At 37.5% G+C, this 15668-nt stretch overlaps 1 protein-coding gene across 35 annotated transcripts in view; it reads left to right on the plus strand.

Annotated features, from left to right (window-relative positions):
- C15H4orf51 (chromosome 15 C4orf51 homolog) overlaps positions 1-15668 on the plus strand; it is a 100445-nt gene that overhangs the window by 11274 nt on the left and 73503 nt on the right. For 14 of the 35 annotated variants that reach the window (XR_005370762.1, XR_005370761.1, XR_005370759.1 and 11 more), the window contains 2 exons: positions 14076-14134; positions 14375-14400. The exons of 4 other annotated variants lie outside the window; for them this stretch is intronic. Coding sequence is in view for 4 of the 31 variants with exons in the window: in XM_038558925.1 (XP_038414853.1) it covers positions 132-253 (122 nt within the window). In the remaining 27 variants the exon portion in view is untranslated. Of the gene's footprint in view, positions 1-131; positions 254-1705; positions 1972-14075; positions 14135-14374; positions 14401-15668 lie in introns of all 35 variants that reach the window. 17 more of the 35 variants (XR_005370782.1, XR_005370785.1, XR_005370778.1 and 14 more) reach the window with 8 other exon arrangements.

Raw genomic sequence — 15668 nt, forward strand, 5'->3', positions numbered from 1 at the left:
CAGTCTTTAGAGTCCTGCATTGTAGCACATAAAATTGTAATATTGTAAAAACTGAGTAAATAAATAGTATATGGGACTGTTGCCTGTATACGTGGTTTTAGTTATTCACACTCTTTCATCCCCCACCCCAGATCTGCAGTGGACTGAAGGAGATACAGCAAGGCTAACCTCTAATCTGAAAATACACATGCAGTTGTACCAACAAGATATGGCAAACGTGATTCAGGATGAGAGGGAGAAAGGAAAGAGAAGAGTAAGTGGTGCCTGTAGGGCTTAAGGCAGGGGAACTGCCACCCATTTCTTAGTGTTGTTGGTGTCTTGTGGCTTCCAAGCTTTGTTAATCTTGTTTCCATAATGTCGCAGGGATATGTGCCCCTGCTACTGTTTTTGGAACATTTCCAAAGCTTATTGATTCTGGCGGCTGGGGCCCCAAGTGACGGTGGAAGCAGATGGGTTAGCACAGGCTTAAATAGAAGAGGCTTTTTCTACAGATTTTCTAGTCTACCTGACAAAGGAGCAATAGGCTGGCCCTGGGATGGAATAAGAGAGGAGCAAATAGCCAAGTCAGGCAGCCTTCCCCCTACTTTCCCAGGAGAGACTCACAACTCCCCAGTCAAGGCTCCTTCACAACTAGGGCAGCTTTTCCCAGGCAGAAGCATCAGGGAATACCTCCCCACTCCAAGGCATCCTTGCAGGTGCAGAACTGGGGCCCACAGGAAAGAGCTCTACTCCCCCTCAGCTAGCAGGAGAAACCCTGGAATGAAACCTCCTCCTGCAAACAGAAACAAGGTTCTTGTCCATCTCTTCCACACAGTCCTGTGCCTGGAAGCTGAGCTGCTTCTACCCTGAGACCCCATGCTTTTCACTCCTACCATATGCACTGGCAGTGGCATTCTTGCTCTGTCCCCACTCATCCCTCCTCACCTGTTGTCTGACAGGGACTAATTTTACATTTTTCTCCTAATACAGCCCTTCCAGATTCATTCTGTTGGGAGAAGGAGACTCCTCAGGCTTTGGTGTGAATGTCTTCATTGTCTTTTCTTAGGGCCATCTTGTTTGCCTTCCATTGTTACCGGAGGAAAGCTGCCCCCTCCTCCCAACACTCAAGGGGGGCCAGGCCGCAGGCAGGCTGCTCCCTCACGTCATCATCTAGTGCCCTCATTCTCCTCCCTCTCCTCTCACTGCGGAGCTCGGGAGCTCGGAGCTCGACAGCCACTGGTTGCCCAGGGTGTGCAATGGAGGAAACACAGTGACTTAGAACAAGCCTCACTCACTGCAGGGTTCCCACATTCACTCCTGCTGTGGGCGGCACAGCAGCAGAGGGACCTTGTAATACTGGGATGTAGTTTGTTTTCTGGCTCATTTGTATGCCTTGCTGTGGGAAGTGCATTTCTTTTAAACTATAGGAAGAAAAAAATCTCACATTGGCCACCAATATATCTCGATAGCCTGATAAGCAGTTTGCCTCGTATTTACATCCTCACCACATTAAAAATGACAAATATGCTGAGTGATTGCCAGCCCACCCCAGACAATCCCAGGATAAGGTCCCCAGACTCAGGAAATACCAATGTCCCTTTCAGGAGTTGGGAATTCTGTTTTACTCTCTCTGACCATTTTAAATTGGGAACCGGTCTATAAATGGTTAAACAAGTTTGCCAGAAAATATTCAAGTGTAAGGCAACAGTTTCCAAATTCCCTGCAGAGACTGGACACAAAGGAACATTGGCAGCCAAGCCTGTTATTAAGAAGGTCACAAGATGCCATCTGTTCCCGTGTGCACTTTACTGTTCAAGCATAACATCAGCTAGGAGGTGGCTGCAATGGATTCTGTCTGTGGATGCAAAAGTCAGCACCGTGGTGGGCATTGCAGCGATTTTAGTGGACTTGTGTGAACAAACTGTCGTCTGCCTATGGGATGCACCGGGTTATGAGGGAGAAGATGGGAAGATGGCAAAGCCCTGCTGTTAGGTCTGTTCTTGGTTAGGAGTAATTTGGGATGATACTGGCTGGCTTTCCAAATCTTTTTCTGCCTGATGTTAGCCATCTATAAAATATGATAATAGCATTCTTTCTTTACCTATAATTATAAAATTAAGTTAGAAAAAGAATGCCTTATTCTCATATTTACAACTTCATTTCTTTTTATCCATGTTGAAGGAATAGCACCATCAATATTCACTTACTCTTGCCTAGATTCATCAATTGTTAACATTTTGCTACATTTGTGAACATGGAGCTTTATCTCTGTCTCTTTATACCTGTACTTGTATACACTCCTTTGATGAACTTTTGAGAGTACATTACAGGTATCATAACAGTATATCTTTAAATACTTCAGCACTAACCTAAAGCAAGAATGTTCTCTTACATAATCATCGTATTATTATCACACTCAAGAAACTTACTATTGGTAGAGTAATTTTTAACTAATAAACAGACCATGACATGCCTTATTCTTAAAAATCTGTCAGGAAAAGACTTGCTCTGTCATCTATCCAAATGGTTAGCAACTCTTTCTTTAAGACACTTCATTTTTTTTTAAAGATTTTTAAAACTTATTCATGAGAGACACAGAGACAGAGACAGAGACAGAGACAGAGAGGCAGAGGGATAAGCAGGCTCCATGCAGGGAGCTCAACGTGGGACTCCATCCTGGGTCTCAAGGATCAGGCCCTGGGCTGAAGGCGGTGCTAAACCACCGAGCCACCTGGGCTGCCCCACTTCATATTTTTGAGGCACTTTGAAAAATCTCATGAAATCTCTGGGCCCTATCTTCAGAAAAACATCCATAAAGACAGCTTTGCAAGCCAACAACACATCTATCTTAGACGCCTAAGTGTTGTTCATCTTTGATCTAAATTCTCCTTTTTTGTATATATACAAAAGGATATACAACTTGTATATATACAATTTAAGATCACAGTTCTCAGAAAAGGTTAAGAATAGTTTGTCTTCACTTTCCAGCATTGTTTTGTGTTCAGAAGTTTTCATTTCAAGAAACTCAGAGTTTGGGATGCCTGGGTGGCTCAGCAGTTGAGTGCCTGCCTTTGGCCCAGGGAGTGATCCTGGAGACCCGGGATCGAGTCCCACATCTGGCTCCCTGCATGGAGCCTGCTTCTCTCTCTCTCTCTCTCTGTGTGTGTGAGTGTCTCATGAATAAATAAATAAAATCTTAAAAAAAAAAAAAAGAAACTCAGAATTTTAAGGAATTCAGAGTTGGGTAGGTAGGAAATTATATCGTCTCCCATCTATGAAAAGAAAACTCAATCAGAAATATGTCTGAGAGTTATATTATAACAGACACACAGTAGGTAGACTAAAGGATTAGAAGACCTAAAAGAATCATTCTAAACTTGAGCATATGTGATTCTGAAAGCACTGATGCTCACAATCCTACACTTGCTCTCTTGACAACATACTGTTAGAAACCAAATACCTGTAGCATTCCATCAGTCTTGGCACAACATTTAAAGACCCAATATGTAAAAGTAGAATTGTTGGATGTCACTAACATTGTTAGTTTCATCAACAAAAGTGCTCAATTCAGTTATTGTTCTAGGACTGGGAATGGGAAGCAGGGAGATGGATCCACACTAGCAAATCAGGGTAATATTAAATGTCCTTAATTAAAAGGCTGGCTAAAACTACCACTGTTAAGTTGTACTGTGGGATCTATTTTGACAACTGTGAACTCACAAAGAAAAAAATCACTAGCTAAACTATACACCAACATATGTGGGCTTGCTGACATTCCTCTCCATAAACAGACTAAAGAAAATAAGAGACATTTCTGGTTCATAAAAATGACCAAGTTTGGGTAAAAGATGGACATATATGTGTAAATCCCTCACACATGGTCTAGCACAAATTCTAAGGGTTTTTTCCCATAATCCACCAAATGCCTCAAAAATACTTTCTACAAAACTTTAGTATTATAGAATCATATCATTTACTAATTACTGATTATCTCATATAATTCTTGAAAGGAAGGGTGACATAAAACTAGTTAAAGCCTCTGGCAGGCCTGTGGGATTTATAAAAGTCTTATAGAGCTTTGAAAGGCTAAAGATTCACAGCCAATGGAGTGATCAGAACTAATTGTGCAGGATAAACTTCTTATCCACCTGCTTTTACTTTAGCTGTGAAGGTGGGTTTTTCTTGAATTTTTTTTTAAATTTTTATTTATTTATGATAGTCACAGAGAGAGAGAGAGAGAGGCGCAGAGACACAGGCAGAGGGAGAAGCAGGCTCCATGCAGGGAGCCCGGGTCTCCAGGATCGCACCCTGGGCCAAAGGCAGGCGCCAAACCGCTGCGCCACCCAGGGATCCCAGAATTTAACTAAATAATTGTTGAACTCTGTATTTGACGTTAGCTTAAGATATATTGTTTAAAAATTCATTCAGCATAAAATTGCACAAATAGTAATAAGCATTTGACAAAAACTTTTCCTCTTCCTAGACTTATTCCTAATAGACTCCATCGTATTATGCCAAGCAAGGCCCCCTTTCTTCTTATAAATCAATATTTATTTATTTATTTTAAAAGATTTATTTATTTATTTATTTATTTATTTATTTTAGAGAGAGAGAGAGAGAACACAAGTGGGAGGAGCAGAGGGAGAGGGAGAGAGAATCTCAAGCAGCCTCCGTGTTGAGCACAGATCCTAACATGGAGCACAACCCTGAGATCACGACCTGAGCTGAAACCAAGAGTTGGATGCTTAACCAACTGTGCCACTCAGGCATCCTGATCTTTATTTTTAATCGAATTTTTTTCTCTCATTTTTTTAAATCAAAATACACAGAGAACTCAACATGATTAGTCATTAGGGAAATGTAAATTAAAATCAGTGACATACCACTTCACATGAGAATGGCAATATCCACAAAGACTGACAACAACAAATATTGGAGAGGATATGGAGAAACTAGAACCTTCATTCATTGCTAATGGGAATGTAAAATAGTACAGTCACTTTGGAAAACACTTTGACAATTTTTTTAAAGTTAAACATAAATTTACCATAGGATTTAACAATTCTACATATAGGTATATACCAAGAGAAAAAAAAGTATCTACACAACGACTTGCACATGAACGTTCACTGCAGCATTATCTATAATAGCCAAAATTGCAAATAACCCTTATGTCTATCAAATGGTGAATGGATAACAAAAATTGGTGTATTCATCCAACGGAATATTGCTCATCAATAAGAAGGAACAAAATACCAAATAGCTCCAATATGGATGAACCTCAAAAACATTATGCTACATAAGAGAAGCCAGGCATAAAGAAACCACATAGTACATAATTCCATTTATGTGCGATGTCCAATAAAGGCAAATGTATAGAGAAAGTAGGGTAGTGGTTTTCTGGGGCTGAGTGCAGAAAAGGAGATTAGCCATAAATGGGCATGAGAAATCTTATTGGGATAATGAAAATGCTCTAATACTAGATTATGGTATTATGATGATGGCTGTATAACTCAATAAATTTACCTGAAATCATTAACTATATACTTAAAGTGGGTCAACTTTATGATATGTAAGTTATATCTCAAAAAAACTTTTTTCAATAAAATTGTTAAAAATAAACCAGAGCTTTTTCAGACTTAAAGAAAAATTTACAGCCTTAGAATTTCAGCATAGACTTGGTTCACCCTGATTCTAAAAGCACAAGCTGTGTGTATAGAATGTTCCAGGCATGAAAATGTTTACCTCAACTTCTGGTTTCTGGTTCTGCTTGTAAGGAGCTTAGAAGATGCCCCTCCCTTCTAACAACAGGTAAAAAGCTGAACAGAATTAAAACTCAACAACTCTTCTAGATTCATAAGAGAGGTGAGGACACAGGACAAACTGCTGCCCTCAAGATTGGAAAGATGAAGAAGTAAACATAGGTAGTCACAGCTTACCAGAACAGACACTCAAAAGCAGAAACTACCATCAGAACCAGTAACAGGGTCTGAATATCTGAACTGTGATTGATGAATTGCTGGAGACTTAGGACAGACAAGTCTGGGAGTTAAAAACTCCAGGGGGACCAGGCATAGGAAAGCCCCTAGAGTACTGTGAGATTTACTGCCAGGAATTTGGCCAAGCCACCCCAGTAAATATCAGTGAAAAATTCCCTAGTGTTTCCAGCAGGGGGAGAGGGAAAGTATCATTGCGAAGTACTCCAGAGTACTATGTTCTTTTTAACAAGGTCTGCCTCAGGAGAAACTAGTTTACCAAAGCCTAATGTGCCAGGGTATTATCATAGCCTAACTGAACTGAGGGAAAAGAAATACCAAACTCTAGCCTACCCTAGCTTTCCAGGAGAGAAAAGAGAAATAATCAACTCCAGCCCACTCTGGACCCTATTCCACCTAATAGGGGAGGAAAAAAACCTTAGAAACACTTAGGAAGTTCACTATCCAAAGGCATAAGCTCACTGAAAGACTGAGGCCTACTCATAGGACTGCAGAATGCTTCCCCTCTCCCTACACCCCGCCACTTCATTATTAAGGGCCTATTTACAGCTATTTTTTTTCCCCCTGGAACACCATGTCCTGCTGTCAGGAAAAAGTTACAAGGCATACTAAAAGGCAACAGCACAATTTGAAGAGCAAGCAAGCATCAGAATCAGACATGGCAGGATTTGGTATTATCCAGCCAGGAATTTAAGACAACTATGATTAATATGTTAAGAGCTCTTAATGGATAAAGTAGATAGCGTATAAGAACAGATGGACGATGTAAGCAGAGAGATGGAAATCCTAAAAAAGAACCAAAAAGAAATGCTAGACATCCAAAACATTGAAAAAAAAGAAGAATGCCTTTAATGGGCTTATAAGTACCCTGCATATAGCTGAGGAAAAAAATCCTGAGCTTAAGGTTATTTCAGTAGAAACATCTAAAATTGAAAAGTAAAGAGAGCAGGGACACCTGGGTGGCTCAGTGGTTGAGCATCTGCCTTTGGCTCAGGGTGTGTGATCCCTGAGTCCCAGGATTGAGTCCCGCATCAGGCTCCTTGCATGGAGCCTGCTTTTCCTCCCTCTGCCTATGTCTCTGCCTTTCTCTCTGTGTGTTTCCCATGAATGAATGAATAAAATATTTAAAAAAAGAAAAGAAAAGCAAAGACAAAAAACAGAACAGAATATCCAAAGATTGGAACAACTACAAAAGATGTAACATATGTGTAATAGGAATACTGAAAGGAGAAGGAAAGGAATGGAAGAAATATATGAACAATAAAGACTGAGAATTTCCACAAATTAATGTCACACATCAAACCACAGATCCAGGGATCTCTGGGAACATCAAACAGTATAAATGTAAAACAAGCAAAATAATTACAGCTAGGCATATCATTTTCAAACAAAAGAAAATAAACAAAAAAGAAAATCCTGAAAGAAGCCAGAGGGATAAAATACCTTACCTATAGAGAAATAAGAATTATATCCAACTTCTCCTTAGAAACTACAGGAGCAAGAAGAGAATAGTGTGAAATACTTAAGTGCTGAGAGAGAGAAAAAAACAAAACAAAAAACCAACCCAGCAACCTAGCAATTCCATACCCTTTGAAATTATCCTTCAAAATGAAGGAGAAATATTTCTCAGACAAACAAAAGTGAGGGGGATCTCTGGGTGGTGCAGCGGTTTAGCGCCTGCCTTTGGCCCAGGGCGTGATCCTGGAGACCCGGGATCGAATCCCACATCGGGCTCCCGGTGCATGGAGCCTGCTTCTCCCTCTGCCGTGTCTCTGCCTCTCTCTCTCTCTGTGTGACTATCATAAATAAATAAAAAATTGAAAAAAAAAAAAGGGAGGGAATTTGTTGCCAGTAGATCTGCCTTGCAAGAAATGTTAAAAGTTCTATGCAGAGAAGGAAAATAATAGGTCAGAAACTCAGATCTATATAAAGAAAAGAAAAACACTGAAGAAGGTATAGGTAAAGATAAAGTAAAAACTTTTTTCTCATTCTTAATCTAACAGATAATAGTTTGTTCAAAATGATTACAGTAACAATATATTCAACTATATAGGCTTACACATGTGTCTTATGTATGTACAGTTGATCTTTGGATAATGTGAGGGTTATGCGCATTGACCTTCTGCACAGTAGAAAATCTGTGTGTAACTTTGGACTTCCCCAAAACTTAACTACTAATAGCCTACTGTTGACTGGAAGCCTTATGATAACACAAACAGCTAATTAACATATATTTTGTATGTTATATGTATTATATACTATTCTTTCAATAAAGTAAGCTAGAGAAAAGAAAATGTTATTAAGAAAATCATGTATAAGGACCTTTGCAGTCCAAAACCAAGCTGTTAAAGGTATGTGTACGCTTTTATGCTTAAGTATAAGAGAAATGAATGACAGCAATGCTACAAGGGATTAGAGGGGGGAATTAGGAATATTTTGTTATTATAGGCTACTTGCACTACTCATGAGTGGTGTAATGTTATTTGAAAGTGCATTTGGATTAGTTGTAAATATATACTGCAAACTCTAAAGCAACCATTAAAAATGTTTTAAAAAGAAGTATAAGTAAAATGCTAAGAAAGGGGAGAAAATGGAATCATGTAAAATGCTCAGCTAAAACCAAAAGAGGCAGAAAAAGAGTGAAAGACAAAAATAGGAACAAGAAACAAGGGCAACTAATAGAAAACAGTAACAAATATGGTGGGTGTTTGGGGTCCCTGGGTGGCTCAATGGTTTAGCGCCTGCCTTTGGCCCAGGGTGTGATCCTGGAGACCCAGGATCGAGTCCCATGTCGGGCTCCCTGCATGGAGCCTGCTTCTCCCTCTGCCTGTGTCTCTGCCTCTCTCTCTCTCTCTCTTTCTCTGTATCTCTCATGAATAAATAAATAAATAAATAAATAAATAAATAAATAAATAAATAAAATCTTTAAAAACATATGGTGGGTTAATTCAGTTATATCAATCACTTTGAATATTGATGGTCTAAATACACTAATCAGTAGGCAGAGATTGTCAGTGGATCAAAAGACAAGACCTAATAACATGTTGTTTACAAGAAACCCACTTTAAACATAAAGACACATATAGAGTAAAAGTAAATGGTTGGAGAAGAATATCCTATTATAATATTAATAAAAATAAAGCAAGAAAAAAAGCAAGAATAGATATATTAATTTGGATATGTTATACAAATATATGTAATAGATCATATTATATATAATGTTATATATCTGATATGTATGATATATATGATACAGTAATTTCAGACTTCAAAGGAGAGAAAGTTATCAGAAATAAAGAAGGATACTAAATAATAATAATTATAAAGGTGTCAATCATCCAAGAAGACAAAATAATCTTTAATATGCATGTGCCTAACAACAGAGTCCAAGTATGTGAGGCAAAAACATGAAGTTATAAGGAGAAATAGATGAATCCACTATCATAGTTGGAGGCTTCAGCACATCTCTATCAGAAATGGACAGATCCAGCAGGCATAAAATCAGTAAGGACATAGTTGAACTCAATGACGTATAATCAATTAGATATAATCAACATTCCTTAAATGACTTTATCCAACAACAGCAGAATGGACATTCCCCTAAAGCTCACATGGAACATGGACCAAGTTAGACCACTTGGTCTGAGACATAAAACATACTTAAATTTAAGAGAGTAGCAATCATAAAATATTTGTACTCAGACCACAATGGAATTAAATTAGAAATCAATAACAGAAGGATAAGTGGAAAATCCCCACATAAGTAAACAACACACTTCTAAATAACATGTGAGTCAAAGAAGAAATCCTGGGAAGTTAAATATTTTGAACTGAACGACAATTTACTAATCTGTGGAATGTAATAAAAGCAATGCTTAGAGGGAAATTTATAGCATTGATTGCATATATTAGAAAAGAAGAAAGACCTAAAATCAATCTAATTTCTATGTTAAGAAACTAGAAAAAAACTAAATCCAAACTAAGCAGAAGAAAAGAAATCATAAGAATTCGAGCAGAAATCAACAAACTTGAAAGCTGGAAATCAACAGAGAGAATTAAGGAAACCATATACTGGTTCTTTGAAAAGATAAAGAATATCTAGCTAAGAAAATAAAGAAGACATTAATTACTAATTCCAGAAATGAAAGAGAGGACATTGCTAGAGACCCCATGGACATTAAAAGAATAGCAAGGGAATATTATGTATAACTTTATGCCCCCAAATTTGATAACCAAGATATGCTTCCCTTGAAGATACAAGCTGCCAAAACTCACACAAGAAAAATAGTCTGAATAGACTCATATCTATTAAAGAAATTAAATCAGTAATTCACAACCTTCCCAAACATAGCCTTAGGTCCAGATGGGTTCGTTGATGAATTTAACAAACATTTAAGGGAGAAATCATACCAATTCTCTGCAATCTCTTTCAGAGGAGAGAAGGTGAGAAAATACTCCCTAACTCATCTGTGAAGTCAGCATTACTGTAATACCAAAGCCAGGTTAAGACATTACCAGGAAAGAAAACTACAAATATCTCATGAATATAGATGCAGAAATCCTCAACACAATATTATAAATAAATCCAACTATATTTAAAAAGAATTATACACCATGACCAAGTGGGATTTGTCCCAGGCATGCACGGTTGGTTCAACAATTAGAAATCAATTCATGTAATCCATTATATCAAAAAGCTAAAAAAGAAAAATCACACGATCATATCAATAGATGCAGAAAAAACACTTGACAAAATCCAACACCCATTCATCATAAAAAGTGTCAGTAAACAACAACAGAAGAGAACTTCCTCAACTTATAAAGAAAACCTACAAAATACCTACAGGTAACATCATCGTTTTCTTTTTTTTTTTTTTAAGATATAATTTATTTATTCATGAGAGACACAGAGAGAAAGGCAGAGGCATAGACAGAGGGAGAAGCAGGTTCCCTGTGGGGAGCCCGATGTGGGACTCAATCCCCGGACCCCAGCCGAAGGCAGATGCTCAATCACTGAGCCACCCAGGCGTTCCAACATCATAGCTGTTGATGAGAAACGTCAAGCTTTTCCACTAAGATCACCTAAAGGTAACTCCTCTTACCACTTCTTTCAACATCATACTGAAAGTACTAACTAATGCAGTTAAGATGAGAAAAGAAAATGTAAGTTATAGAGACTGGAAAGGAAGAAATAAAACTACCTTTGTTCACATATGACATATTGTTTATGAAGACAATCTAAAAGAATTGACAAAAAAACCCTTCTGGAACTAATAAATGGTTATAGTAAGGTTGCAAGATACAAGGTTAATATACAAAGGTTGATTGCTTTCCTATAAACCAATAATGCACAAGTGAAATTTAAAATTAAATTCTTGTACACTTAATCTTCACAAGTATTTTGTGGATATCAACAAAGTGATTCTAAAGTTTGTATGGGGAAGCAAAAGAGCCAGAATGGCAAATACAATATTGGAGAATAAGAATAAAGTTGGAGGACTGATATTACCCAACTTAAATACTTACAATAAAGCTACAGTACTTAAGACAATGTGGTTTTGCTGAAAAAATAGACATAAAGATCAATGGAACAGAATAGAGAGCCCAGAAATAGACCCACATATAGGCAACATATCTTTGACAGAGGAACAAAGGCAATACAATGGAGAAAAGAGTCTTTTCAACAAATTTTGTTGGAATAACTGGATGTCCATATGCAAAAGAAAAAATCTAGATATAGATCTTACATTCTTCACAAAAATTAACTCAAGATGGACCATGGACCTAAAGGTAAATGCAAAAGTGTAAAATTCCTAGAATATAACACAGGAAAAACTTAGATGACCTTGGTATGGCAATGACATTTAGATACGGCACCAAAGGCATGATCCATGAAAGAAATAATAGATAAACTGGACTTTATTAAAATTGAAAACTTCAGCTCTGCCAAAAACAATGTCAAGAGAATGAGAAGCCACAGATTGGGAGAAAATATTTGCAAAAGACACTTAAAAAAAAAGATTTTATTTATTAATGAGAGGCACAAAGAGAGAGGCAAAGACACAGGCAGAGGGAGAAGCAGGCTCCCTGCGGGGACCTCGATGTGGAACTAGATCCAGGACCTGAACTAGATTATGACCTGAACTGAAGGCAGATGCTCAACCACTGAGCCACACAGGCATCCCAAGCAAAAGACACTTTTGATATGAAATTGTTATTCTAAATATACAAAGAAGTCTTAAAACTTAACAAGAAACAAAAACTTGACTAAAAATGTGCCAAAGACTTTAAAAAACACCTCACCAAGGAAGATATAAATGACAAATAATTGGGGTGCCTGGGTGGCTTAGGTGGTTAAGTATCCAAGTGATGATTTCAGCTCAGGTCTTGATCTCAGGGTTGTGAATTCAAGCCCTGCACTGGGCTCTGCACTGGGCTCTGCACTGGGCATGTAGCCTACTTTAAAAATACATACATATATATATACAGCAAATAACCATGTGAAAAGATGCTCCACACCAAATGTCATCAGGGCAATGCAAATTAGAACAGTAATGAAATATCATTACACATATTAGAACGCCCCAAATCTGGAACACTGACACCACCACCAAATGCCAGCTGGTGAGGATGTGGAACGACAGGAACTCTCATTCATCGCTGGTGGGAATGCAAAATGGTGCAGCCACTTTGAAAACCAGTTTGGTGGTTTCTTGCACAACCTAGCAATTGTGGTCCTTAGGATTTATCCGAATAAGGTGAAGACTTATGTCCACACAAATACTTGCACACAGATATTTACAGCAACTCTATAATTGTCAAAAAACGGGAAACAACCAAGACATTCTTCAGTATAGGTGAATGGACAAACAAACTGTGGTACATCCGGACAATGCAAGATTTATTCAGCACTAAAAAGAAATGAGCTATTAAGCTATGGAAAGACATGGAAGAATCTGAAGTGCATATTACTCAGTGAAAGAAGCCAATCTGACAAGGCTGCAAACTATATCGTTCCAACTACCTAACATTCTGGAAAAGGCAAAACCATGGATAAAGTAAGATCAGAGGTTGCCAGGGGCTGAGAAGGAAGAGGGATGAAAGGACAGAACACAGAGGATTTTTAGGGCAGTGAAAATTGTATGACACTGTAACGATGGACACATGTCATTCTACATTTGTCCAAACCCAAAGACCGTGCACCACCAAGAGGGAACTGTAATGTGAATAGTGATTGTGATGTGTCAGTGTAGGTTCAACACTTGTAACAAATGTTCCACTCTGGGCAGCCTGGGTGGCTCAGCCGTTTAGCATCGCCTTTCAGCCCAGGGCGTGAACCTGGAGTCCCAGGATCAAGTCCCACGTTGGGTTCCCTGCATGGAGCCTGCTTCCCCCTCTGCCTGTGTCTCTGCCTCTCTTTCTGTGTCTCTCACGAATAATAAATAAAATCTTTTAAAAAACAAAAACAAATGTCTCATTCTGGTGGGGGATGTTGATAAAGGGAGGCTATGCCTGTGTGGAGGCAGGAGTATATAGGAATTCTATGTATCTTACTCTCAGTTTTACTGTGAACTTAAATTGCTCTAAAAAAAACTTTTTTAAAAAGAGCAGCATTTGAAAGGTTAACTATTTTTAGAAGGGAATGGGGACATAGATAATTATTTGTAGTTGAGTTAAAACTCAGGAAAATTAACAAAGACTGAAACACAGCCTCTACTTTACACTTACTTCAGAAAAACCTCATAGAGAAAGCCAAAGGACATGTAAAATTGAATTATTTTGATAACTTTTAAACTATAGGCTTGTGTAATTTCAATGTTCCCTTAGCCGTTATCGGTATGGTTTTCTTTTTAAAATAAAATTGAAATGTATCATAAAAAAAATACCTCCACCCTCAAAAGCTCCAAAGTATTTACTGAGTTAACTTTTAATCACAGTTTTTTTTTTTTTTTACCTGACTGACTCATTTTCTGTTGGTCAAATTCTAAAGGGAAATAAGGCATGTGTGTACAATTTGTTTGGATGGTATAATTGGGAGTGTAAGAGATTTCATTCTAACACTGGGTTTAATCCTGGTTTCCCCTCTTTATATGCATGCAGGACTATTTCCTCAAATAATGAATTCTTTTAAAAATTCACATGATGTCAAGCACAGTGTGGTAAGTCCAATATTTCTCACCCATCATTTACATGGAGAGAGCTTAAATAATTGTACCCTGAATATTTCATAAAAAAACAAATGAGGGAATGGATTGGAGTCATTGTTTAAAATTACTTATTCATTAAACACTTATTTATGAGTGCTTATTGTGTGTGTAGCTTTCTTTAAGGTGGTGAGGGTACGAAGATAAACAACCAAGATTATAAATTGTTAACTGATGATGTTGTATCTTTTTCAGAGTCACCAACTTCTCCTCTTTCCCATGTAAGACAATAACTATATATATTATATTGACAGTTTAAAAACAAAAACAGCTTTTCTCAGATTTTAAACTTTCAAATAATACGGAGGAACAGAGAGACAAGGGGAAAAATTATCTGAAATCCTTTCCCTTCCCACCACCCCAGGGATAATCACCGTTAACATTTTATTGAACTTCCTTTGAAATACCCTCTATACTTATGCATAAAGATGCACACACATATACACCCACAGAATGTATTGATGGGATCTACTGTCCTCTGCTCTGCTTTAATCACTGAATTTTTTCATGGCATATTCTTTCAGTGTTAGCAATAATATTTATCATTTTAATGGATATGTAAGATTCCATTGACTGGATATATCACTATTTAAAAATATCCCAGATTGCTAGGCATTTTGGTTTTTCAAGTTGGCAAATATTGTAAACAATGCAGAGATGAGTACATTTAAAGATAAATTTTTGCAATTGTACAATTATCTCCTCAGGGTACTCTCTCATAGGTAGAGTTCTTGGATCAGAAGTTACACTTATTTTAAATATTGACCTATGGCCAAATTGCCTTTTAGAAAACTGGCCTCATGCACCTGCAGCCCTCAACAATATCTGTTTTCATATATTTTCTCCAACTCTGGCTTAAAAAAATAATTTTAATATTTCCCAGTTGGATAGGTGAAGATATTTTAATTTCCTTTTAATTTTTAATTTGATTATTAGTGAGTTTGAGCATCTTATGTTTATTAGTTATTCATAGTTCCCTGTGACTATAGTCAATTCTCATAATTTGAGGTAGTTATGTTTTCTAAAATCCCTACTAACACTGAATTACCAAACCATTGCTCCTAGGAGAAATGTAGGGCCAGGTTCCTATGAGCCTTTGGTAACAACATTTTCATCAACTGTAAATCTGTGTTTATGTGTGTTTCTGTTTAAAGATACCTTATTTCATAAGTATTGTTGATTCATTAATGTTGAACTTACAGCCAGCAGCACTATAACTCATGCCTAAATGAAGTTTAGCTAACAAACGTAAAGCACATCAAAGTCTTCTAGTACTTTGTAAAGCACATCAAAGTCTTCTAGTACTTAGGAATATCACATGGCACTTCAGCATTACACAGGGGGCCATTTTAAACAGTGAAGTCACTAACAAAACACAAAAGAATGCAGAAAATGTGGCACTAAATAGGCCACAAAAAGGACACTTGTTTAAAGATGAGAGCTAAAACAAGAAGGCAAAGTGTTCTCTTGATTGACCTTGATTGAGAAC

The sequence above is a fragment of the Canis lupus genome, chromosome 15, assembly GCF_011100685.1.
Source record: "Canis lupus familiaris isolate Mischka breed German Shepherd chromosome 15, alternate assembly UU_Cfam_GSD_1.0, whole genome shotgun sequence".
Lineage (NCBI taxonomy): Eukaryota > Metazoa > Chordata > Mammalia > Carnivora > Canidae > Canis > Canis lupus.